The sequence below is a fragment of the Chelon labrosus genome (assembly GCF_963514085.1).
Source record: "Chelon labrosus genome assembly, chromosome: 5".
Lineage (NCBI taxonomy): Eukaryota > Metazoa > Chordata > Actinopteri > Mugiliformes > Mugilidae > Chelon > Chelon labrosus.
Genome location: NC_140341.1, coordinates 8,656,323 through 8,682,367, shown reverse-complemented (window position 1 = coordinate 8,682,367; position 26,045 = coordinate 8,656,323). Strand labels below are relative to the sequence as shown.

The 26,045-nt window shown below is 42.8% G+C and overlaps 2 protein-coding genes across 2 annotated transcripts in view; both read right to left on the bottom strand.

The window, feature by feature from the left end:
• Nucleotides 1–829: 829 nt before the first annotated feature.
• serpine3 (serpin peptidase inhibitor, clade E (nexin, plasminogen activator inhibitor type 1), member 3) lies at nucleotides 830–6,633 on the bottom strand. The gene is made up of 9 exons (XM_084544400.1): nucleotides 6,204–6,633; nucleotides 5,593–5,922; nucleotides 4,051–4,278; nucleotides 3,173–3,415; nucleotides 2,213–2,411; nucleotides 2,022–2,122; nucleotides 1,829–1,915; nucleotides 1,650–1,733; nucleotides 830–1,051 (listed from the first exon to the last, which is right to left on the bottom strand). Exons 2-9 carry the CDS (start codon nucleotides 5,855–5,857, stop codon nucleotides 999–1,001), a joined length of 1,260 nt encoding a protein of 419 aa, XP_084400526.1. The 5' UTR covers nucleotides 5,858–5,922; nucleotides 6,204–6,633; the 3' UTR covers nucleotides 830–998.
• Nucleotides 6,634–16,973: 10,340 nt separating this feature from the next.
• The window catches only part of fam124a (family with sequence similarity 124 member A), a 34,549-nt gene continuing 25,477 nt past the window's right edge, over nucleotides 16,974–26,045 (bottom strand). The window contains exon 4 of the mRNA XM_084544799.1: nucleotides 16,974–18,495. Coding sequence (XP_084400925.1) covers nucleotides 17,662–18,495 — 834 coding nt within the window. The 3' untranslated portion in view covers nucleotides 16,974–17,661. The remainder of the gene's footprint in view (nucleotides 18,496–26,045) is intronic.

Genomic DNA, 26,045 nt, shown 5'->3' with positions numbered 1-26,045 from the left:
AATAAGTGGAACTATACAGGGACAACAAAAAGCTCAGGAACTGACATGAATGCATCATAATCAGCAATAACATTGGAGCCCCCCTTCCCTTTTTACTTTAGCCCGGATCAGCTGATATGCAACATGAACCGTTGTCTGCTGGAGCGCTGATGAACTGAGGTCTCGGATGCCAGCTTGTTCCTAATGTGCTGGTTGCTGCCAAATATCTTAACCCGCCCCCCTTCTCTTTCTCTCTCTCTCTCTCGCCCCTACTCCGCCACGAATCTCAAACCAACTTCTTGTAACTTAACCGCGAATGCACTTGTGTACATTTGAGAATTGTTATTTAATGTAATTTAAGAGAAAAAGAAACTACCTTTTTTTTTTTTTGTCATATCTTTTATTTTTTTGTTTTTTCCCGTCAGGCTCTTTCAATGTTCTCAAATATACACAAACAAACCCGAGTCGAGGTCTAGAGGTCAAGAGTTGATTTCTGATTCAGAGGGCAGTCCTCTTCCGTTCCCTCCCTCCTCGGACAGGGACCAAAATCTGCCATACTTGTTTTGTTTTTTTTTCCTTTTTGTTTTGTTTGTGAAGAGGCCGCTACCAAAAGAGTATTTTGAATACACTGTAAAGATGTAAATAACCCTAGAGTACTATTTAAAGAGAATGTTCAGTGGAAAAAATGGCCTTTTTGTAAGTATTTCCATGAATAAAGTTTCTATTTTACACTGTGAAGGGCCATGTAAATAAAGTGTTATGTAAAGACGTGACTCCGGCTGTTTTTGTTTTTGATAATAATGCAAAGAAGGGATCGAAACACGCCAACCTTTTAGAAACGTATTAAAATTTTATTTACATATATACAAAAAGAAAACAAAAAAATAATAATGTCCCTCTTCCTGAAGTGTCCGTGGACCCTCCTTTTGGTCCACAAATAAATACCAGTACTGAAATGGGTATAGTATAGAAGTGTGTGTGTGTGTATGTGTGTGTGTGTATGGATGGATATAAGAGCCTTAGGGGGCTTGGTCTGCTGGGTTCAGTACTCGCCCCATGAACAAGATGGATCCTGAAATGGAGAATGGGACAAAAATATGGTTAAAAGCGGTGCAAATATTTAGTTTCTCACATTTTCAAATGTTGTCTTTCTTGCGGATGGTAATTAAGGGTTTCCAAATATTTTCCTACACATGTGTACCTAAGTCTTGTGTTCAGAGAGACTAGACAGATACAGCATTTGGATGCGTTATTCTACTTTCCAGACGTGGTATTGTGCTTATTCCACACAGTTCACCATAATAAACATAAAGTCTGCCTAAATTTGAGTCGAGCCTTCAAGACAGGAGTGAACCCAGTCTACAAATTTGTTATTGTAACCCACAAAGAGACCAAAACCGGTGATTTGTTAGTCCCGTCTCTTTATATTCTGTCTTCCCTCATCCGCCCACATGTGTACGGTTTCGTATTTGGCACACGGGCATCTTTGGCAGCAGTATTTTTAAAGTGCGTACAGTGCCTCGCCAAAAAACGGTCACTGCATTCACTGTAATGGATTACACAAATTGCGCCAACGTGTACTGCTTTTCATGTGAAACCCATACCTACTAAGCTTGCTAAGATAAAATATTCCTTATGATCATTTAAGCTGCACAGTTAGTTTGAGGTACCTGTGTGGCTCTGTCGAAGTAGGAACAAGAACGGCCGGTCCGCCTTGAAAACAGGAGCACGGGATCGTTTGAGTAGCACCATAGCTGTGACGATAAAACAAAAAGTAGTATTTTATTTTACAGCCTAGCACCATAAGTGTTAAGTTTGTCTTTCATTACTACACCAAAGCATCTCTCACCTGTAGCAGCAGCTGCCTTCGTCCCATCCTCTGTGACTTCCATTCTCACTTCATGGAAGGCATCAGACACATAAAGACCCTCCTCCACTGCAGGAAGGAAACATCTGTAAGCTGCCAGTTGATCTAACGCAACTGTTTGATCATCTGCAATTAAATGTTATGAATGTTTTGTTTAACTAGTTGATTAACTGACCTGATATTCCAGTGAAGTCAGCTGCTGTCGGGTTGAAGGCGTCACTGATGCCCATAGCAGGAAGCACCGACCTCAGGTTGAACTTGTTCTGCATCCTGAATCTGTAAACACAAAATATAAAAGAGCTCGTACCTCATCTCCATTTTTTTTTCTATTAAAATGAATCTGTGATCCACGTGGGTGATCTTGACCTGGGTAGGAAAATGTCCATCTTGGTCCTGCGCAGGCCGGTGTCCCAGGACGCCAGCTGGCGTGCGGTGAGCTGGGACTCGAGGGTGGACAGTGGAGTCTTCTTCTCGCTGGGCAGGACCACCTGCAGGCTCAGGAAGCGGCCCAGGTACGGCAGCTCCAGCACAGTGTAGCGCTGGTCTGACGCTGTCCTGAACTGACCTGCCGGAGAGAAGAACACATTCATGAGACAAATTTAGCACTTTTCCCACTGATTCATCCAGTCAATATGTTTTTTGTTTAACTTTCTGCAGTTTGGGCCTATTTCTTTTACAAGCATCTATTTAATACCATCACATTAAATATACTTGACAAGAAGAGGACACTTGTACCTATTGCTTTCTGAATGGAAATATAAGACTTTAAATACAAAAGTCCACTTAAATTGTTTTTCACATTCAGTGGGGGTGGTACAAACCTTTCCACAAATGAACTAATTTCACATTTTATATGACGGTAGCGATAATTTAAACTAAATTTCAGTTAATGAGCATCTTGTTTTATATTGTAGACGCCCACATCCACACACAGAGGAGGCGCTACAGCAAGAAATTAATAATTTTATCGACAAAATGTCAAAGAAAAAGTGTTGAAAGCAGTTATTTCTCTTGTGAACCATTGAATTTATTGAACAAACACCTGAAATTATCAGATGTGATATTGAATAACATCCTTGGATAACAATTTAAATAATTTAGGATTTCTAAATTGTTACTAGGGTCAGTTATTAGTAGAGTCAACTTTTGTTATCTGATGGAAACCAGCTGTAAACACAACACTGATATAATATAGCCTCATAAATCTGAGCTGTTAATAATAATTTTCTGCTATGTTCACCAGCTAGTCGCTAACAGTCCAACAGAGACGGGCCTCAAGCTCGAGATGAACAGATGGTTGAACGAGACGGCGAGATGGACTCTTACCAAAGCTGACCTCCGAAGCCTGATGCATCATGGACACCTTGATGACGCTCCCATCGCAAAGCGTGAAGGGCACGTTCTGGGTGTTGGTGAACAGAAACTGTTTCTGCCAGACGCCCTTGAAGGCCACCGTGTTCACCAGGGCCACCTGAAGCCGGTGGCCCCACCACACGGCCTCTGACTGGGCATCACCCGAGCCCGACAGCTCGCCGCTGCTGCTTCCCGCCTGGAGGGGCCACGACTCGTCTGGAAGGTAACAGGTAATAGTCAGAGTTTAATATAAAGGGGCACGTGTACTCGAACGCGATCATCTCTTAGAGGAGACTGCCGACTCTCATGGTCTGACGCAAGGAATAGAGGAAAAGCATTTGTATGCACAGTGCAGGGAAACTGTAAAAAATGTAGGTCCTCCTCACATCACAACATTCCTCTAATGTGCTTCTTATAAAACAAATCTGGGCCAGTGTGCTGCAAATACTTTTTATTTCATGTAAGGGGTTGCACACGAAAACAACTGGAAGAATTAAAATTAAAGCTCCACTACTAGATTTTTTATCACTAGGGGGCAGAGGAACACCACAACAAGCTTGAATACGTTTTATGGCTGAAATGTTAGAAAACTAATGCTTAGACACACATCCAGAAGAAACAGAGCTCATTTTATATCTCTTTAGCTGCTAAATATTCATTGTTCTTCACAAACTAGTCTTGAACTTGGTCTGTTTGTGTAGTAGGTTCATTTATTTGCATAAAACACTCAACGAAACACACAACGAATGTCTATAAACCCAAAACAATTCTGTGTGGCATCACTAATTTAATTCAATATGAAAGGTAATGATTGCTGGAGCTCTAACTCTCTTCTAAACTGACTGGATTACCGTGGCTGCGTCCTGCCCGCTCTGGCTGGCTGAGAGTGTGATTGGCCTGGCTGAAGTTGGCTCGGACCACTCTGGTGTTGGCCCAGGCCGCTGCGTGCTGCGTGAACTCGGTCAGGAGCTGGACGCCGCTCTGGATGAATAACGTGCAGGTCTGCTGCAGCCACATACCCTGGCTGGTGTTGCTAATGTCACCCTGCGAGTGCAACAGGAAGTCTTGTACCTGGGCGTCTGCAGGACAGGAAGACACAGAGGACGGGTCAGACCTGCTGGTGCGCCGCAAGCTGGAGGAAGACTGTGTAAAATAAAGATTTCGTTCACCTCTGATCATCGGCACATAAATAAATCTAAGTCTTTCCATGCTCCTAAATGTACTGCAACATCTACAACTAAATGATACTAGATTCAGTGCTTTCACCCTCAGCAGCCTCAAGCTTGATTTAGAAATAATTTAACTGAACTCACAGTGTGTATCCCTGCAGGATTGTGCACAAACAAACTGCTGCTAGCACACTGCTCTCAGTCTGATGAGCCCCGCAGACCTCATCTGATAAGCTCTAAGCATTTGCAGATGAAATGATCCAAACCCGGTCAGACACTGATTCTCTAATGACTGCAGCATTCTTGCGAGAGCCCACAGAAGTTATTAAGAATAGCAGAAGTCGCTCGTCGGTTTGGTCGGCTTTCACACTTGAATTTTCTCTTCTTGGTTTTATTTGCCAGTAGATAGAGATGCTATCTTTTTTGTATTTGCTGTTTCATTCCTGGTGATTCTTATATTGATCTGACAAAATAAAGAGATGCAGGCCAGAAAACTGAACTTGCTGTCACAAGATTTTGCACTTTATCATATTGTTTCTTTATATATGTACGTCACTGGTCTGATGATAAACTTGAGATAGCAATTCGGCGTCAGAAAAAATGGGTTTCCTTAAAGCGTGAGTCGCCAATACACCGTGGGGTTTCTACCATGAGGTGGCGTCTAGTCTAAGCAGCATTACTAAAGATTGACTGTCTGTTTTACTAACTAACTTGTTAGTTTCATTTCATTTTATGTAAGAATTTTCCACTTTTTTTGCTATTTTCTTTATTATTTAATCACTGGATTAAGCGAAACGGTGTCCTGCATTTTCACTTTTGACTCTTTACTTTAAACTTAATATCAGATTCAGCCAGTTGAGGTCCCCTGCTGCTAAATTACAGTCTAATCTCATCAATTTCCACGAGAGAAACACGGCCTCTTCAGCTCTCATTTTGTTTGTAATTAAACACACTGACCTCTTGACCCTGGGGCCGAGCTGAAGGAGTGGTTAATGAGATTAGAGTTAGAGTGTGGAGGCAGGTATTATGGCTCCAGACACCACTGTGCTCTGCAGGGCCAACAGCAGCGCCACTCCACGCCACCTGGTACCAACAGCCCTGGGGGCCACCGACACCCTCTCCAGAGCCACACTCTCGCAGCGTAAGGAGCTGTTAACGCTACCTGAATGTAAGATCCCATTCACCACTATAATAACTGTTTTAAACGAGAGAGATGAACCCTACCGTTCACGTTATATCCCAGAGTTCCTTCCAGCTGAGCCAGCGTGCTGCCCCTGGCGCCGAGCTGCAGCAGCGCCAGAGACAGGGAGACGCTCAGCGGTGACATGATCAGGTTGGAGCCGTTCTCCGTCCTGGTGAGCGTCTGGTAGAGGCTGACGGCGAACCTGTTGTGCAGCTGCCCCATGCTGTCCTGAAGGCTGCCATCGCAGTGGCCTCTCTCCACCAACCAGAAGCAAACGAAGAGTGAAGCCACGGGCAGGCGACACATGTCCTCGGTGCTGCGGGAGAGGAAAGCGTCCACAGGGTGCAACAGATGACCCGAATAACAAAATCCTGGAAGAATTGACAACATATATTATATATAATAGGGTACATGTTTAACCATGAGTGAAAACTACAAAGCAATTATATTAGGAACAAGTTGTGATATTAAAATGCAAGATTAATAATATTTTTCTGCAAAACTAGTAGTTTTACCATTAATATTTTGTATTTGCATACTTTGTTTTTTAAAGCCTTGTAGTATAATAACCAGGGACTGTTGTATTGGTACTATTACTTAAAGATCTGGGAACTTCTGGTCAATATAAAAGTCTAATAATTGAGATAATTACCTGTGGACAGGTGAGGTAGTATCCGTTTAACTCCAGCTGTTTTCTCCGGCTGTCATCAACCATCCAGCCTCTGCAGGGGAGCTGTGTTCCTGTCTGTCCCCGGTCGTCGCTCACTGCTTCCCGGCTTCTTCTCGTCCACAGAGTCGCTCCTCAGATCAGCTTGTCAGTCTCCTGGTTTCAGTCGTCCGGTCGTCTCTCACTGTGAAGCAGCCTGCAAGTCATGAGACCCGTGTTTAAAGGGGAACGCTCCGCTCCGTGTTTGCGGTCTCCGTCGGCGATGTCCGTACCCGGGGCTATAAGGAGCCAGGCGGAGGGAGGCATGTCACCGACCAGCAAATCCCAAACCGGGCTGAGGGGAAGAAAACACCCCCCCACACACGCGCACACATCACAGCATAGCAAGGCAGGCACATTATCTGGAAATGCAATTATATACTAACTGGGAACTAATTAGTATAAAACAACACAATCAGCAAGGTGTAAATAAAGTATTAACTCCCTTCAAAGTAACAATCAATATCTCCAACTTACAATGTTTGTGGGTCAAACTTAATATAAAAGCCTGACTCAAGAATCAAACTAAAGAATATTTCAACACTTTAGCAAGTAAAAATCGTTTTTAAAGTTAATATTGGAGGAGGAAATTGCCAGTCTACCTCATATTTACCTTATATTTGCTCACGGAGCTAACGTTTTAGTTAGCATCCCGTTAGCTTAGCCTAGCAAAAAGATTGACAACACATGAAAAGGTAAAATCCACCTACCAACTCCTCTTAAAATGGCTACTTAGTATTTTTTTAAATTTTTTTTTTATTTTTATTTTTTTTTAATGAATAAGAAAATTTTAAAATGTTAAAAACAACAACAACAAAAAAAAAAACTAACTGCTAGCTAGTTAGCGGAACTACTTCCTGGAGTCGTGTTGGTTGCCCAGCAACCAACGATACTTACTTCCTGGTATTCATTTATTTATTTATTTATTACATTTTTGTTTGTTTTCTGTGCAACTTAACTATTTTTTTTCTTACTTTTCTCTTACTTTATTTATTTCTCGTTGAAATTAAATATTTGACGCTGGTTCTTATCTTTTTCCTGTAATATATGGTTAAGGTTAAAGTAATGGCTAACAACCTACAGATATGTTACAGCCAGGGCCGTACCCAACTAAGTAACTGTATGGGGCCCTATGAAAAACACTGGCATATTTTGCAATGACAACCATGCCTAGATTGCCTCAAAATAAAGGTACGCCACTGGTTATAGCCACATGTTTTATTTATTTTAATCTCTTTTTTTTTGTAGCGTCCGCCGTTTTGGATCGTTGGACTCCTGTAAATACCACAATACCCATGAGCCAGATGAGTAAATCAGGCCGGTAGCTTAATAACATAACACTTTGTGGCTATGGTTGAGAGGAAACACAGCTCTAAGGTTGCTGAATTCATCACCAGTTCACACAGAAGTTAAAAAGTTAATCGATTCAAGCTTCAGATTTTGAATCCATGTGCCATCAGTGGTGTTTTTTTGACCACAGAGCATTATCTGTGATTACACAACACCATCTAATGGAAAACTTAGTTTGGCTTTTGTTAAAGTGTACCCTTAAGATAAATTATTTTGAGATTTGATATGTTTTTTTTCCGGAAATATTTCTGAAAAAAGGGGGGGGGGGGGGTTTGCAAGGTCAGTCATTTCTCTTCTTATTATTAATTTTAGCCCGCAACATACTTTCATGAAACACATTTTTGTGTGCATGACCTATCCAATTGCAAAGTCTTGGTGTCATCCCAGCTCCTCATCCAAGTCTCTGCCACAAAGCCAATAAGACATTCACGATGGTGATTGAGTGTGACATAATTATGATTTAACGGTTGGATCTGTCTGATTTCCATTCAAGATTCATTTACAGAAATATTTGATTTAATGCCACGTGGGCTTCCCTGGAACAACAAATCTTTCAGGTTTGAATTATACATCTTGAATGTCCAATTGCTCAAGTGTTAAGAACACTTTGGTTAATAATGGAAAGTATTTTAAAGTTGAGCTTCATGTATATTTTTATGTATAAATCTCCATTAATATATGGATGTGCATGTTTCGTAATGCATGCACCTTACAAAATTTTGCTCCTGGGTCAACTAGTGGTCAACTAAGGCCATGGATAAAGTGAGTTTATTACTGTTTTGTGTTTTTCTGTTTATATATGTTCCACACTCTCTTATTTCTTACATCAGGGTCATATACTAAAGGATAACACACTTGGTTGGTGATACTCTAGGGTGATGGTGTCCTTTCAGGTTGTAGTCAAGTACTGCAGTAGTTATTTGTTAAAGGTCGTCCACACAGGGGACACTAAGACATCCATTGTGTTATACAAGTCATTTGGCCTTTTGTTGTGATGATCAAAAGACATTTCTGCTCGGAGCGTCACTCCGCTGCGTCAGCATTTCTAATTGGTATCACTCGGTGGAATCTGGACTCACTCATCGCGGACGTGTTGCTGGCAAAACATGGGATAAATAGCAGCGTCTCAGTCATCGGGAAACAATGTGTGCAGACATGTTCTGTGCCATAGCAAAGACATTTAAAGACATCACTTTTCAGACTAGCTCCACTGAGATCACCTGTTGTAAGACAAGAGAATTAAAAGCACTAAATACAACAATGCACTGAATATTTCCCTATATTTTCATATATCAGCATTAACGTAATCTAATAAGTAATTAGCGTACCGCTTCAAGGGTTGAAGATAAAGACACAAAGCTTTTGTGTAAGCAGTAAGGTCATGAGGAAACCAGTTTCCAGTGGAAACAGATGCATTTTATTATGACAGTTCTGCACTAAATCCCAATTTATGACTGTTATAATGTTCAGTTAACGACGAAACAGCGACAGAAAGGTGCTAACTCAACTGTAGTTTGAGTTGCTGTTAAACTGGATTGAATTAAACACAAACATGTTTCTGTTTTTTAGCCAAGCCTGGGATAAAAAAAATACATCACAATACAATTCAGTAGAACTACAGAGCAATGACTGCAACATGATTACGCAGTTGACTCTGTTATTTTAAACAAATGTGGAATAACCTCCATGATGATATGACGTAATGCAGGGCTGTTATATAAGAATACATTCCTTTACACTACCGTACCTAATGAACTGGCAACTGTACAAGTGACAAGGCATTGGTTTAAACCAAAGTATAGGACAAATAAAACATTTGATTCGATGAATTTTCGTTCTCAAAGGAACTTAAATGTCTATTAGATGGATAGCAGTTACCATTACGGCGCCTAAAAAAATAAAAAATAAAAAATAAAGCAGCTGTAATCATTTACCAAAATCCATTAAAAAGAAAAAGAGAAGACCAGATGAAAAAAAATAAAAAAAACTTGGAGCAAAAGACCAGAATCAGGCCTTTGAATACCATTACATTTCCAAGCAATTACACAGATAAAGCTTTGCTGAGTCTGCCCCAGAATCTGTCATTATCGGCTCTTAACAGCTTCTTTAATGCAGTGATTTTGCAATGAGCGGGAGCTGAGTAAATTAAGAAACTTTCATCTAATTCACTTTTGACTTTAGGGAAAAATTCAGCCTGGTTATTAGACAGATTCTTCCACACGCTTAGATATATTAGCTCCGCAGCACAGACCACGCATGCTTACCTGTGTCCTGCTTTGAAATTAAAACAGTATAAGATATATACGCTCATCTATAAAGACAGAGACTTGATCAATTGTCAGTAGCTGATTATGGTATGCCCTTTATTTCACCTAAAATCAAACCGCTCTGGAATTATCTCCCCCTCAACTGTACCTCTTAATTGGGGACACGACAGTCAGCAAAATAAATTGTCGGTATTTTTCCCATGAAGGCGAGAGCATGATTTGTAGCCATCAGGTATTTGGCAGCTTTGTCTAACGGGAGATTCCAGCCATTACTGGACTTGACTAATTAGTGAAGCCGTGGCTTGGCTTCATTAAACGGAGTCGCCACATTCTTTAAAACCCAACGCTCCGACTCCGACGGCAGGAATTTGGACTTTTAAGGACTTTGTTGGAGGAGCTGCACGGTAACTGACCAAAGACAATCGTTTGAAAAGACGCCACCATCAACGGCGGCTTTTATCTCGGGCAGCTGAGGGGGCCTTCGGAGGAACATTAGGTTTGGAGGGTTGCATTTGTGAAGGAGAACTAATGATTTGTACTCCCTGTTTCTGATCCCTGGACACGCTGCAAAGCGAGCTGCCGCTGCACCGAAGAGGTCAAGATGGAGGTCAGCTTACTCCAAAGTGTCGTTCTCTGCAGAGTGGAGCAGTGCTAACTGGAGGCCGGACAGGACCTGCACGCTAAACGTAACATTTATTCACATATCTGTGCAGGTAATTATGCGTTACTATTACATTAGGAGACGCCTAACAACTGCTCGTTTGGTCAGCAGCCACTTAGCATGCTGAGCTTGAAGCGGTGAGCTGGCATGTCAGTACCAGGCTACAACCAAAGCCGTTGTACTACATGACTGGCTTTACCCTCCGCTCCAAGTCAAGTCTCAAGGGTTTTGTAATTCCTTTGGAACTTGGAAAGCACGGGGAAAGGGCGAGGAGAGAGTGCTAACCTTTAAAGTTGCACAGTATTTGAACATTATCCTGCAAAATATCAGACATGGTTTTGCCGCACTAGAGCTGCAGCTCCAGGGACAGAAGTGTCAGTATTATGTACAAGGTATGGTGTAGTGCAAAATGTACGAAGCATATCGATTGGAATACAACATACGTCTTTTGGGGATCTCTTGACTTTTGTTCATGATCTGTGACGTCTATTTTATCTTTTCACTGGGAAGGATTTTAGGGATTAGTCAGGCTATGGTTGTGTGGAATTGATAAGAGTCCGATCTGAGTCTCAAATGCGCATCTTGGCTACATGATAAGAGCCGTGCATTTTTCCTACGTTCAGCGGTGGAGTGGGAATCGAAGCAGTCCTACATGAAGTGCAAATGGACTGCACTTCCTACGGTTTAAGTGCTTTTCTTAAAGGACAAAGAGCTTTACAATTTGCCTCTCATCTACACTTTCAGACACACATACTCACGGCATGTGCAATTATGAACAATGTTGTGCTGACTCACTGCTCGAGGACACTTAGACATGCGAACAGGAAGGGCCGAGGACCTAACCACGAAACCCTTCGATAAATGTCCGAATTGCAACTTTGCCAAAAAGTCATTAACGGTTCTAATGTGTTTCTCAACTAGTAGGTAATAAATCTGCTTCCAAACATTTTATCATTCACAAATTTGTATTCCTTAATGAATCTTTGCACAGCTCCACAGTGTCCATATGACTCTGTGCTACACTGTAATAATAGATGTTAATTATATTTTCTTTCTCGTGTCTTTAACGTTGGTTTTAGATCGGCTAATTCTAGTTTTTATTTCTATCCTTTCCAGTTTAATGTCTCACTTTCTTGTCAGTATATATGTAAAGTCTGAACACTTGCCTGGTCTCTTTTAGTGTGTTGCATGTCACACCATTCTTCCCGCCGACGTACTCTATGAAATAAAGTGATTCTGATTCAAATGAGGATTGTCTACAACCAGAAATTCATTTTGTCCAAAATAAAACCCTGCGGTATTCAGTTCATGAGTTTGAAATTCCCATTTGAGACACTAAAACGTTTCGTAAATTAGCAGGTAGCACATTAGCCGTTAGCTAGCCCTTTAGCTGTAAGAATGATAAAGAAACAGACACGTCGTCGGCTCACTCAGATTACTTAAGGTGAGTCAGAAACTTTTGCACGTGCGCGTCAGCCTCCGGCGGCTTATTGTCATTCCGTGGAAGTTTTTATCCCTTCCATAACCAAATATGTTCATCGACGAGTGTCTGTGTGACTCTGCGACGCCTCCGCCTTCCTCCACATGGCAGCAACTTAATCCCTAACTAGCGGAGACTGTCCCCAGGCTCTCCATTCAGAGCTCTCACCCCAGTTTTCTCTCCGACGGGTGACCTTTGACCTTAAAGGGGAAATGAATATTAGCGGAGGCAGAATATCCGTGAGCCACAAGAGAATATGGGGGAAAAAAATAATGAAATGACGGCAAAAAACAAGGAAGAAGTGGAAAAGCAACATCAGAAGGACTACATTAAGAGCCGAGACATACAGTAGGACAACAGAAGAAGAATGACGATACTAAGAAACATTAAAAACAATCACAAGAGGAAGTTAGAGATCAGACAAAGCGCAAAAGAAGAAGAAAACAAAAGCAAGAAGACAAAATAAAGTATGCAAAACATGCAAGACGGCTGCATAACTGATGCAGAGATGCCGTTTGCCGCGACCGGCCGGCTCATTCTGCTTCACCTCCAGTGCCCTACTTCCCCTCGGGCTCCGGGGCCTTTGGGCAGTTGAGGCGGGGAAGGATTAGAGGGGATGCTGGTGTGCGGGGCCGGGCCAGGCTGCAACAACGCCGGTGTCGCCAGAGCGATCTGCCAGGTACGCCACGGCGGATTAGAGCCACTAGAGCTGGCACTGGGAGAGGGGCGACGTGAGGGGACGTGTCCCACGTAGGCATCACCTCACGGGGACATGAGCATGGCTCTGGAGGAACCATGGGGAAAAAAAAAACAACAAAAAAAAAAGTTGGTGATTGTTATTTTAAGCACATGATGAAGGCAGAGGGAGGGAGAAATGCCTTAAATGGCATATCTGGAATATTTTCTTTTGCAGCAGAGAAACAAAACAGCACAGTATATGTGGTGTTGGATCAAACTGTGAAACGCTGTGGTTTTGGTTTGAGATGCTTTCAAGAATCAGGTTAGTGAAATGTGAAGTATGTCTCCGGCCTCAGCCAAACGCTGTTGCATGTCCTTTATGTACTTCTGGTCTGCTTTCAGATGCAAGGCATTGATCAGTCTACACATTTTAGCCAGAGAAGACGGATGGATGGAAAGACACATATTGGACGAACCCTTCTCAGAACAGGAGGGTGAACTGAGGCATAATTTATTAGCCCCTTACTGCATCTTGAATCTGGAGTTTCTTTTCATTAATAGGTCATTGGAGAACCTCAGACTGTGCAAAAAAAGAAGATGTCACACAAGCTGATCTGAACATGGATGAAACGGTGGAACGTCTACGAGAAAACCCTAGCTGCACGTCTTGATGCATTTGTTTCAGGTTTGTGTTTTTGGAAGCTGTCGTAGTTGTTCCAGCCTGGTTCTGTTGCACCATAGCACCATCTGCTGCCATTTAGGGCTGAAGTATAAATAAATAGGACAGAGGAGCCGCAGCAGCTCTGAAGAAAAATCTTAAGTACAGAAATCTTGATAACTCAGAGGTGTTAGCTGACTCCGACCGGGTTTCAAGAGGACTTGACATTTCGGTGTGCATGTTTCAAGTTTTCAATACAGTCCCACTTTTATTAACTAATTAAAAAGTAATGCACCTACAAATTCAAATCCTGTGCAGAACTTTTAATTGGGGCAAAAATGCACAATGAAACTGAGGTAAAACAGATTAATTAAGCATTTAACCTTTCATTGCTTAGTAGCTTCATTAGCTTTTGATTCATGCGTAAACACTTGGAAGTGAGTAAAGAAATCAATCACTCCATGTTTCAGGTTAATTGCAAAGACTACAGGACATGTGATGAATAAAGTCACACACGTACAGGGCAAATTACATCACATTTGTTTGCAGCATTTGCCTCAAAAGGTTAATTAATTAAGCATAGTGTAATTGAAGATTCTTGCAGCTTGGACCAATATGCAATCAGTTAATGAGCTACTTGACATGTTTCTGTGTTACCCGTGCATGCCCCCTCAGATGGATTACGTCGCTGTGCCATTAACCTTGTGAATTTACACAGTTTTCCTGGACTTCACCTCGGCGCGCTCTGCTTTTTCTTCCTCTCAGAAAGCTTGCTCAAGCTTGCATTCCTGCTGCGACCACTTGGATGAGAATTAGCCAGGCCCTCCAACCATTTATTCATTACTTCTTTGTATTGATTCCTATTTTATGCAAGTTTGCCTGCCGTCTCCCTCAACTGCAATACCTTTTGGAGTCTTGGCAGTCAGTCTATAGTAGCGGGCAGTTTGTCTGCCATTGCGCCGTAAAGATCAACCCATTTATAACCATGCTTGTGCGTCGGCTTGTCCTCCTGAACACAACCGTATCGATGTATTTCTGAGCAAATGGCTCTCCGGTGCCAGGCACGTCCGAAATTTCTGTGTGTCTGCGTGAGATAATGAGGAAAACATGGCCTTACAAATGACTTGTTTATACATATCAGCGCATGCTACGTTTGCCAAGCGCAGGTCTAGTCCATCACCATGCACGGATTTGAAAAACAAGACTTGATTTAATTTGAAACTGTTGAACAAAACATGCAAAACTTTCTAAAAAGGATCCCCGGGTCTCAACTTGCGGATTAATCTGTTTCCCAGACTTTCTAAAATGTGTTTCCAATACACTGTGGAAGCAATAGTTTTTTACCATCCTCTGTGTTGATTGGTCGACGATGACATCACCTCTGCAGGGCCGCAAGCAGACTTCGCCATGACAACCAGAGAGCACCCCCACCTTCAGACTGTGTGTAGACCACACATGCAGACTCACACCTGTTTAAGCGCTCAAACTGCAGAGAACCACAGGCTGAGCTGAAACTGGTAGCTGTTAAACATTTCCCCAGACACAGAGGAGAGTTACGCACCTCAGTGAAACATCTCCTGCACGCACCGATAACCATCTCAAGGATATTCTGAAATGATTTATGCCGGCTAGAGTTTAGTTTAAAGCACGATAGTAACAGTTCTTTTATGGGAATAAAATCAATGGATGGGGAAATTCTGTGTTCAGATTACGTTGTTAATATTTAGTTCTGCACAAGAGGGCAGCATCGCACTGAAAGACTTCTTCAGAGCAGAGTCTCACAAGATGCTCCTAGTTAATGTCCACCTTAGACAATGTCCTGTTCCTCCTTTCAGTCAGACGTCAAACACTTTCTTGTCTTTGGTAATTTTAAAATTCATCCTGAGATGGTTTTGTTTTGTTTTTAGACGTAACCTACACGTTGTCGCCTCTCTCATCACCTCAAACTTCCTCTCTCTCTCCATTACTACCTATCTAATGGAGGCATGCAATGGCAGAAAATAAACTTAAAAACTGGCATGATGTAAATCACGGTCTATGAATGTTCTCGGTCATATATCCAAAAGAACAACTGAGAAAAGAAACTTAATATGTTTGCATTTTCTTGGAGAGAAGTGGCTTCTTCGGCTCCAAATGACTGGTGGGGATTTTATGTTTTTATTATAACAGTCTGTCGGTGGTGTATATATCAAGTCAAAGGGGACAAACCCAGAAAAATGATCACCTGCTTTGCCGCTCTGGTTTTAGTTCAGTTTAAGCCTTAAACTAACTTCAGTCAATGCAGCAGGCAAAGCGCTGACAAATCAACAGTCCAAAAACTGGGGCATCTCAAAGCTTTAGAGGCGTTTCTCAGGTGCAAATATGGACCAAACCAGGGGGTAAAAAGAGATTGATGATGACTGATCATTACTGCTATAACTAGGAAGCTGCACCCGAATGTACGGTGCCCAAAGTAACACAATATGAATGTTCTCCTTTCTGGCACAGCTAGTATCAGGATATTTGCACTCCAAGCCAGCAGGGGGCGACAACATGATCTTTCGTGGCGTGCCACTTTGGGAAACACATCAGCTTTTACACTGCCTGGCCCCCCCAAAAAAAACAATCGTCACCAAAAAACCTAGGTCACACACTCTAATATTTCGTTGGACCTCCTTTAGCTTTGATTACAGCACGCATTCTTTATTTCCATCCAGTGTTGCATTAATTTTTCACCAAGATCTTGTATTGATGATGGGAGAGTCTGACCACTGCACAAAGCCTTCTCCAGCACATCCACCCAAAGATTCTCAATAGGGTTAAGGTCTGGACTCTGTGGAGGCCAATCCATGTGTGAAAATGATGTCTCATGCTCCCTGAACCACTCTTTCACAATCTGAGCCCCATGAATCCTGGTATTGCCATCTTGGAATATACCCCGTGAACATCAGGGAAGAAAAAATCCACTGATGGAATAACCTGGTCATTCAGTATATTCAGGTTTTTTTCCAGTTAGCCTCACTGATTAGTGGTTTTCTTAAGGCTACACAGCTGTTCAGTCCCAATCCCTTGAGTTCCCTTCACATCATACGTGTAGAAATGCTCTTACTTTCACTATTAAACATAGCCCTGAACTCTACTACTATTTTTCTTTGATGTGATTTCAACAAACATTTAAGTGATCACAGATCACGTTCAATCAGGATTTTTTTCCGCCCACATTTCTTCCTGGAAGACGATGGTTCCCCACTATCCTTCCAGTTTTTAATAATGCATTGGACAGTTCTTAACCCAGTTTTAGTAGTTTCTACAATCTCCTTAGAAGTTTTCTCTTCTTGATGCATGCCAAAGAGTTGACCCTTCTCAAACAGACTAACATCTTTTCCATGACTACAAGATGTGTCTTTCTACACAGGAGTTTAAGAAATGAGAAGCTACTCATTGCATCAGTTGGGGTTAAATAACTTGTCGCCAGCTGAAAGATAATCACCCATGCAGTAATTATCCAATAGGAGGTTTGTACCTATTTGCTTAGTTGAATCCAGGTGGTGACTTTCTTTTTTTTTGGCCAGGCAGTGTAAAAGATAGAGACCATCCATGGACAGTTCACACTTCAATCCACTCGCTTCAGGTACACGTCCATCACACAAAGAACAAACTCAAGTCATCTCGTTTAACGGTCAACTTTTAAAAGGGTTTATTGCCAATTAGGCACCACAGTGAGGTAACAGTGTTCAGATCCTTCGCTTAATCGTATCAATACACTCTCATTCGTGACATCTGGACTTGTTTAACCACTTTATTCATCCGCTAACACAAACCTTTTATGATTTACTTACAAAAAAACGCATCAGTTTGTCGTCATTCTCACTAAATCCGGTGCCAAAGAATCTTTACACTGTGTAGATATTATTCAGTATATAGGTAAAGTTAATTATAAACTCACACTGATGCTTGAACCGAAGCTGCTGATTCAATCAAACACCTATAAGTAAATACAAGTGAGAATCAAGGCTGCTACGTGGCCTTAACATGGCGGCGTGCAGCACACTTGAAAGAGAAATTATTTTACAGGATAGTGTCTCTGCACACAGCTACGTGATTGGTTCGTTAAATGCGTAATACGTGAGCTGACATTTACAAAGCTTTAATCTACACGCAACATAATCGCGACATTAACAAACTTAAAAACATCTGATAAACTTTGTGCTGTGCTACAGTTTCTACTGTCGCTTTCCTGTTGTTTTACTATCTAACACCAGGGGGCAGAGTAGAGAGTGTGTGTGTTGACTGTCTGGTCGGAGGGAATCCCCTCAGCCTTCAACTTTTAATCAAATGTAGAATTCCTGGTCTTCTTCTTCTTCTTCTTCTTCTGCTTTGTACACATCGCCAGTTGGTACGCTTATCACGCTGCCACTGTCTGACTGGTTTATGGAAATGTCGCTTGAGGACGGTGCAGCACTTCTGTTCAGACTGCTGCTCTGCGGGCGTGACCCCAAAAACGCAGAGGGAGCGCTTTTAACAGAGAAGCTGTTAGGAGTCCGGCCAAGAGTGGCTGATTTACAGGTGTTCTCCAGGACGACAGGAGAGAGGGAAGGTCCGATGTCTTCTGGCGGGGCCGATAAAGGCCGAGAAGTCTGTGGCAGGCTTGATTTGATGTACGCCGACACCACTGTGAGGTCCACACTGCTGCCTGGATTCACTTTGTCCCCCGTGTCCACATCGGTCTCCTCCGCCCCGACCAGAGCGTCCACGTTGAGCCGGAAGGGCGGCACGAGCGAGGCGCTCCGGTTGAGGGAGTGGCTCCTGTGATGGGGGCTCGGAGACGGCCCGGGCGAGGAGCAGGTGGAGCGGGAGCTGGCCGAGCCCAGGTTGGGTAGAGAGAAGAGGGAGCCCGACCGGTGGCCCCTCCACTGGGACCTCCAGCTGTCCGGGTGGTGACGGTCGGGCCACTGCTCGCGCTCGTCCGGGTCCTCGCAGGCCACGGGGACGGAGCTGTGGGAGGTCTGGTGGGCTCTGGGACGGGAGGTCGTCCGCTGATGGTAACGTCGGCTCCTGTAAGAGGTGCCGCTGCGGGTGAAGGTGGATGGTGCCGAGGCTGATTCAGAGATGGTGGATGATATGTGGCAGGGATCTGGTCTGTGTTTGAAGTGTGCACTTTGGACCTGAGCAGGAAGGAAAAGAAGATGTGTAAGAATGTATACTGTTTTTTTAAACCACATATACAGCAACAGACAGTCTATACTGCAAAAAAAAGACTTAAATATCTTACTTCTGCAGAAAAATATCTCAGGAAAAGTTTAAAAAATCTGTTTTTATTAGTAAACTTGTCACAAAGTAGCTGGATATTAAGCAAATTTTAGTTACAGCTGACATCCTGACATTCTGTTTTAACTTCATCATCATCTGAATTTTGAGAAAAGTTAAAATAATTATACTCCCGACAGCGAGCTAGCATGAGGAGTAGGAGGACCTTGTGACCGATTCATCTAAATGGACTGCAGTTGCTTTTAATCTGATTCCCCACATGTGCGCCTTTCCTCCTGCGACATGTCAAACTGATAAGGTTTGTTGCCGTCATGCGAGCGGGGCTTGTAATTAATGCCATGTTTTCGTTTTTTTCTGCAGAGCACACGAGCGGTGCAGGAGGGCGGTTGCTCTGGTCGGTGGAGCGGGGTTGTGGCAGGGATCCCAACCCCTCAACGGGCCGAAATGGGTCTCTGGCAAGAAACTGGAACCGTAGTCGCTCTTTACTGCAGGCGAGCACCTTGCACGGTCTGTGAGTGTGTTTGTGAATGGGCGAATGGTTGCATATGCTATAAATCTCTGTATGCATCAACATCTACTAACCTTTAGCCATCAAACTTTCTTTATTTAATAATCTACCAAGAAAACAATATCCAGCGGCAGAGTTTCTCTAACAATTTCTTCTACTACTGATCGCTTGCACAGCCCTGCCTTCCCCTCCTGAACTGTCTAACAAAATATTTTTGAGGTTAACAGCTTCCACAACTTTACTCACAACACATACAGCAGATGAGCTACAATCTCTCCAGCCTCCTACTATTTGCTGTTTCAAAGGTCTTCCCCTTAAAGGGGAATTACCAATTTGTACAACCTGGACCTTTTTTCTGGCATAAAATACGATCGTTTACTCACCCATATAACTCTGGTGTCATTTGGAGTTGTTTGGACGATATTTAGATCTGCATAATCCATATAGTGGGAGTGAATGGGGCACCGAAACGCAGCCTCTAAATAATACATTATCCGGTGCGAAACTCGTTCATTTCACCAATATTTTGTTATGATACGCTAGCGTCCGGGGTCTGTAGATTGACCTACTAACCTCTGACCTGGATGATGTCATCTCTGAGCACCACCCACAGCCCACGCGGCTTGTTTTTTGCAACATGGCTGAATATTTTTCAGTTTCTGAGGTTGTGGATGACGACTTTGTGCCAAAGAACAACAAACTGCTGCACGTCCGTGAATAGATAACAGGTAACTCCGGAATCAACGGGGAATAGCACTAGCGTATCATAACAAAATATTGGTGAAATGAACAAGTTTCGCGGCAGATAATGCGTTATTTAGAGGCTGTGTTTCGGTGCCCCAGTCACTCCCACTATATGGATATACGCGGATCTAAATATCATCCGAACGACTCCAAATGACACCAAAGTTATATGGGTGAGTAAACGATCATATTTTATGCCAGAAATAAGGTCCAGGTTATAAAAAACGGTAATTCCCCTTTAAGATGGGGACACACCACACAACTTTCACAGTCTTTATAGATTTTGAAAAGACTGTGATCACACACTAAGAGACTGGCTTTTTTATGACGACACAGACCACATGATTGTCAAACAAGCAAAAGCCAAGCGAACGCATGAAACTCTCGTGCAAACTCTCATGCAAGGGGGGCGACATTTGAACCGCAACATTATATGGGCACTCATACTCCTGCCACAACTTGATTAATATCTCTTCCATTTCTCTCGCTGTTCGCCATCGTTGTTTGTTATTTCCTGGCTACCTTCTGGCATCTTCTGACGCTACTTCCTGTTTCCCACCCTCTCTTTCTCATTGGCTTTCACTGGCAACACGTGTTTGCAGTCGGGTCCTTTAATAAATTCGCACTACTTGATTGCGTCCAGATTAGGCTAAAAAAAAATAAAATAAATCAAACATGTTCGCCTGACTGCAACTGAGGTCGGGTCTGTTCCCCTCACACGCTAACAGATTTTTGTGCCAACTACCCATGCCGATTGTCTGCAACTAGTGCAGACTGGTGCACACCTTGCCCAACTGGGAATTGTTGGTAAACTCTTGTCCTCAGCTTTAGACCGCGTCTTCCATCTTGCTGCATGCTCTATACGTGCATGCAGTTAAATACACGGCCAAAGGGGATACAAAGGAAGGAGGTTCACATTCAAGACCATTAAGCTCCCTTTGTGGGGCTCTCATGCAACGAGGGGCTCCTCACGCGACGTACAGGCAGCAAAGTGAAGGAGGAAGGGGTACAGGGGAACCCCGAGGTTTTCAAAAAGCCCCCCCACGCCACCCCTGTTCTCAGGCCGACCACTTTACGAAGCAGCTCCAGCAGCTGGAGAAGTCATCATCGTCCAGAAGAGCCCCATGTGTATCACACCTCCATATATGTACGAAAGCATCTCCAAACACAGACCCTGGTGCTCAGAAAATCCACTCATTCACAGAGCGGCAGGTCTGGAGGCATATGGAGCAACGTTCCCCTGTTCTGAGATAAATGTGGAAATGTTCTTTAACATGTAAGACGGCTGCAGCGGCGCGGTTCTCGTCTCTGATTCTCCCCCTCATTTGAACGTGCAGCTCCGTTCCTCCTACCCTACGCTGGCTGATTGTTTCTCCATGTTTCTGTTCTCGCGTCTGCTCCGTCATCCGGTTCCTTCCGACCAGACAATGCAGGCAGAAGCAGTAACTTTCCAACCGGTGGCCTCGGGACAATTATTTCCAAGAGCGCAGGCATGGAGGGGAGTTTGCAGATTTCCATATGCTGGCGTTCAACAACAATAAATATCACGCAGGCGAATCTTAAACTTTCCCGAGAGCGAGAGAAGAGCTGAACTGTGATTTATTACGTCCTCACGACAAGAGCAAAGCCAGAGCTGTATCTCTGACATTAAGAAATATTCTTCCAGTACTTACACAACAGTGGATGTAGCGTCACATTTATTATCCCGAAAAGGGCTGAAATGACCGGTTGATTTATCAGTTTATTGGATGACTATTATTGGTTCATCGTTTAAGGAGTTTGTAATGGATCAGATGTGAGATTGATGCTTTCTACGCATGAACCGAGAGGCCTGTGGTCTGGGAGTGTAAACAGTGCTATGACAGCAGCTTTTCAGCCGACTGAGGAGGCTGACGTTGAGTCGGCAGAGAGATCACTCTGATTGGCTGATCGGCTTAGGGAAACCGGAGCACAGGCGGACAACAGAGGTCAAAGGGCACACAGAGGGCTCCTTTCATCTGAACGTTCAAGTACACAAATACTTGAAAAAAGGAGGAGATGTCAGCTCTGGACGGCGGTTTATATCTCTTCTTATTTCATTTCATTTCATTTTATTAAATCATCTGAATGATGTCCCATTAACAGCTCCGTAGGCTTGTTAACAGGACATCTGTTAGTTTTGAGTGTCTTGTTGAGTGGACGCACTCTTGACCTCCCTCATTATCGGGCGCCTCTGACAAACAGACCGCGGACCGTGTTGCTGTTGTTGCCGAGGTTGTACTGGGGGGGGGGGGGGGGATTACGTACGTGGCCAACAGATTTGACACATCTGTGATAAAATACACTGAATTCAGGAGTTTTCCAAAATCTTTTAGCCTTTTTCCACAGTCGGGTTATGGAAGCGTCACCACAGCAACAGCCGTGTGTTACCACGTGACCAAGCACATGACGGATACTTGGGTCACATGAAGGTGCCATGGGACACTTCAAGGTTCAAGATTCATAAAAATGTCACATAAATTAACCCTACGAACACCAGTCCACGCTGTTACTGGAAAGAGGTGCAACCCTACACTTTTTACTCTTGATAGTTTTTCTGCCCTTCTGTATGCTGTTGTAAACTGCAACTCACAATTTCCCAATTGCGGGACAAATAAAGGTTTTTCTTAATTCTTAACTCTGAAAGACACAATTCAAGTAATATAGAAGCAGAGATCTCAGAGACAGAGTCTTCAAAACATGAAAAAAATAAAAAATTTAAGACTTTAAACAACAAGAAATGATACAGAATCATCACATATATATAATATTTGCACTCATTTCCATTTCTTTCAGATTTTACTTCACAACACCCACTTTTCAGAGATTTCACCACACGTTTGAGTTTTGTTACAGAAAAAGAGCATTTTGGGCGGCACAGTGGCGTGTTGGTTAGCCCTGATGCCTCACAGTAAGAGGGTTCTTGGTTCGAATCCCTTTCTGTGTGGAGTTTGCATGTTCTCCCTGTGTCTGCGTGGGTTCTCTCCAGGTACTCCAGCTTCCTCCCACTGTCCAAAGACATGCTGGTTAGGTTAATTGGTGATTCTAAATTGGCCGTATGTGTGAGTGTGAATGGTTGTCTGTCTCTCTGTGTTAGCCCTGAGATAGACTGGAGACCTGTCGCCCAATGACAGCTGGGAAAGGCTCCAGTTCCCCCACGACCGTCCAGATTACAAGCGGTTACAGAAAATTTTTCGGTGGTGTTCTCTCACTGCTCCATTTTGAAACTCTGAAACAAACTCCGGAGGAAAAAAAAGGCAGGTTTGCACGATAGATACACTGACGGCAGGAGACGGTTTAGACTCCTTGTGCAGTTTTGAGTTATAATCCCATAAAATGAGTGAGTAAATTTTTATTTTGGTCAATTGGAGCCATTTCTTTTTATATCCAGAAACTAGTTCTTGAATATTTACCCTCAGAACCTTGAAGGTATAAGTAGTGTGAAGCTTATTTAACAAACTGACAAAGCTAACGTGAGCTAATATGTATATATAGGAGAAAGATAAAACTAGAACAATCCAATCCAGGTGTATATGAACATCTTTTACATCTCTATAACTTACTAGTTGTAACATATTAAGAGTTTTATTAGTAAATCACTAGTTTACACTCTTTAATCTGGGCTAATCCTTTAACATTAAAGACAGGGTTAAGTTTAAGGTTCAAGTTTGGGTTAAGAGTTTGTAAATGCAGAATATCACTGAGGTTCCTCACAAAAATAAAACTGAAAGTGTGTGTGCGGAGAGAGAAAGGAGTCAAAGAGTGTAACAAAGCCCTGTGTGTTTCCTCTCTCCCTGCTCAGTGTCTCATAGCTGGCTCTTTTATAAACCACCTTTCCCCTCTGTCTCCGTTCTTCTCTCTGCTCCACAGTCCACTTCATCCTGTTTATCTTTTCATCTCCCTTCACTTTGTCTTCTTCTTCTATAGCTTCCCCTCCGCCCTGAGCCGTGAAACGGTTTGCACGGCCGCGTACTCGACTCTCGCCACACAGGAAAGAAGGAGACAGTAAGCGCCGTCAGAGACAGCCAACGGAGGCCGTCGTTTAAAAAGAGGTCACGGGAGTTTATGCGTGCGCTGTCACCCCCGAACAGTTTCGGTGCATGTTCAGAGTGAAAGCGCGCATCCTCCGTCTGCTAATATGAAGCGACGGGATGTGTCCAGTTTTGCTGCGAGGACAGCGTGCAACACCGCGGGTGAAGGGCCGCAGCAGGGGGCGCTGGGTAATGAGGCTGTTGACATGGCAATGATCGGACCCTCACTCTTAAAAAGCTTTAGCTATTGAGGGATAAGCCAGGTCAGCCGGAGATGTGACCTTCAACCAGCCAAAAACACAAAAACTGAACACTAATCCTCAACTACACAATACTGCAGGAGCACGAACGTTCAATTAGATTTATGTTGATAGATGTAACTGTAGATTAAAGGATGCTAATTGTTCGTACGGGGGTTGGGGTTATTTTAACACAAGATTATGAGATATGACATGAATCTGTCCTAGTTGGATGATCATTTTAAAACTCAAAATAAAAACCTACACTATGTACGTCAAGAGAAAAGCAATTAATCGCTCCCGTGGTGCGAAACATCCGCTCGCAAAGCTTCCATTTAGTTTGTGTGTACTACAATCTCAAGAACTGGCAGAGAACAAGAACTGGAACTAAAAAGAAATCTGACAGTTCTACCCAAGACGTGGCAGTCACCGGACGTGATGAATGGACGTGCAGCTGCAGCAACACGTCCAACGCATCTGGTGAAAAATCAGGGATAACCAAAAGGAGGAAACAACTCAGATTTTATTTTAACATGCTGTCAAAATGCTGTTATTCCAAGATGTTGACATTGTTTGGGAATTGCAGAGCTTCACCAGCATGTGTCTCGGGTGATCCGTTAACAAGTGGAAAGGCTCTTAGCACAGGAGTGAACGGACTCAGGATTAATTGAGGATGCACTGCTGGCTACTGCCCTAAGCACTTAGTCCAGGGGTGTCAAACTCATTTTAGTTCAGGGGCCACATACGGCACAATCTGATCTCAAGCAGGCTGGACCAGTAAGATAGTAACCTACAACTAATGACAACTCCAGATTCTTTTCTTCCAGATTTGTTTTAATGCAAAGAAGTGCAAGTAAATTAGGAGAATGTTTACGTTTAATAAACTATCCTTTATCCTTATCCTTGAAATTTAAAGTGCAATTTGGGCGCATTCTGTCCACTTCCTTTACTACAACAGTGGACAAATTAGGAATAGAAGTTACTTTTGTGTGAAAAATTGCAGTCTTCTATGTAATTTTCAGTTCATAATTTTGCAAATTTTGTTTGACACCTGTGACTTAGCCGGTTAAAATATGACATTGTGTGCGGGCCAGTGTGCAGCTTCCTAAATGAAAGTTTATTTTGAAATACATTCATTTGATTGGTTTATGATCAATCATCATGTCTTGTGACGTTCCTGTTAAATTACTAAAAATTAAGGGTGGGACCCGATTAAAACATTTTATCTAATTAATTAGAGGCTTAACTGTTGATTAATCACATTTTAATCGCATAACAATATTTGCCCCATAAAGCAACATTGTTTTAATTTAAATGGACTTTAGTGGACGACTGAATCAAATAATAGACACAGACATGAAAATTGTAAACTCAAGCTCTTTTAACGTCTGGAAAAATTCATTTAATTCCATTTCAATTCAAGTGCCATTTTAAGTACTTTAAGTACTTTTTCAGAACAGTACTGACTTTAAATGGTTAGGGTAAAAAAAAAAAAACAGTTTGGGCTGCAGACACGTCTTGTTTGTACTTGGACCGGGACTGCTAGCACTAACAGCTCCGGCGGTTTCTGTCCTCACTGCAACATGCTCTGCATTTAGATGGGGTTGAAGTGCTTCGGTGGTATGCAAACTCTGTTTTTGCAGTTTGCACAAAACCCTGCTTTTATTAAGGCTTCCATCAGGTAGTTTTTTTTAAATAAAACGTGCCTTCCATCAGTCCTAGCAACGTGCTTTCATCCGATTCCTCTATTTTGGTAGCCGTTAGCCCGTACCTGACATGGGCATCAGTGTAGGAAATCTTGCACTGACAAAAGTTAGGGTTAGGGTTAAGTCCCACCCCTACTAAAAATTATACACATCCAAGATTTGGAAATTGTTCAAACTGCAACAATTCACAACGGCCAACTG

Excerpts from the sequence above, each read along its gene's own strand:
- serpine3 (XM_084544400.1), bottom strand. The coding sequence starts at position 5,857 with ATGTGTCGCCTGCCCGTGGCTTCACTCTTCGTTTGCTTCTGGTTGGTG. Across the intron at positions 3,416-4,050 it reads GCGGGCAGGACGCAGCCACG|ACGAGTCGTGGCCCCTCCAG; the intron begins GTAATCCAGTCA and ends GTTACCTTCCAG. Across the intron at positions 1,916-2,021 it reads TGACTTCACTGGAATATCAG|TGGAGGAGGGTCTTTATGTG; the intron begins GTCAGTTAATCA and ends TCCTTCCTGCAG.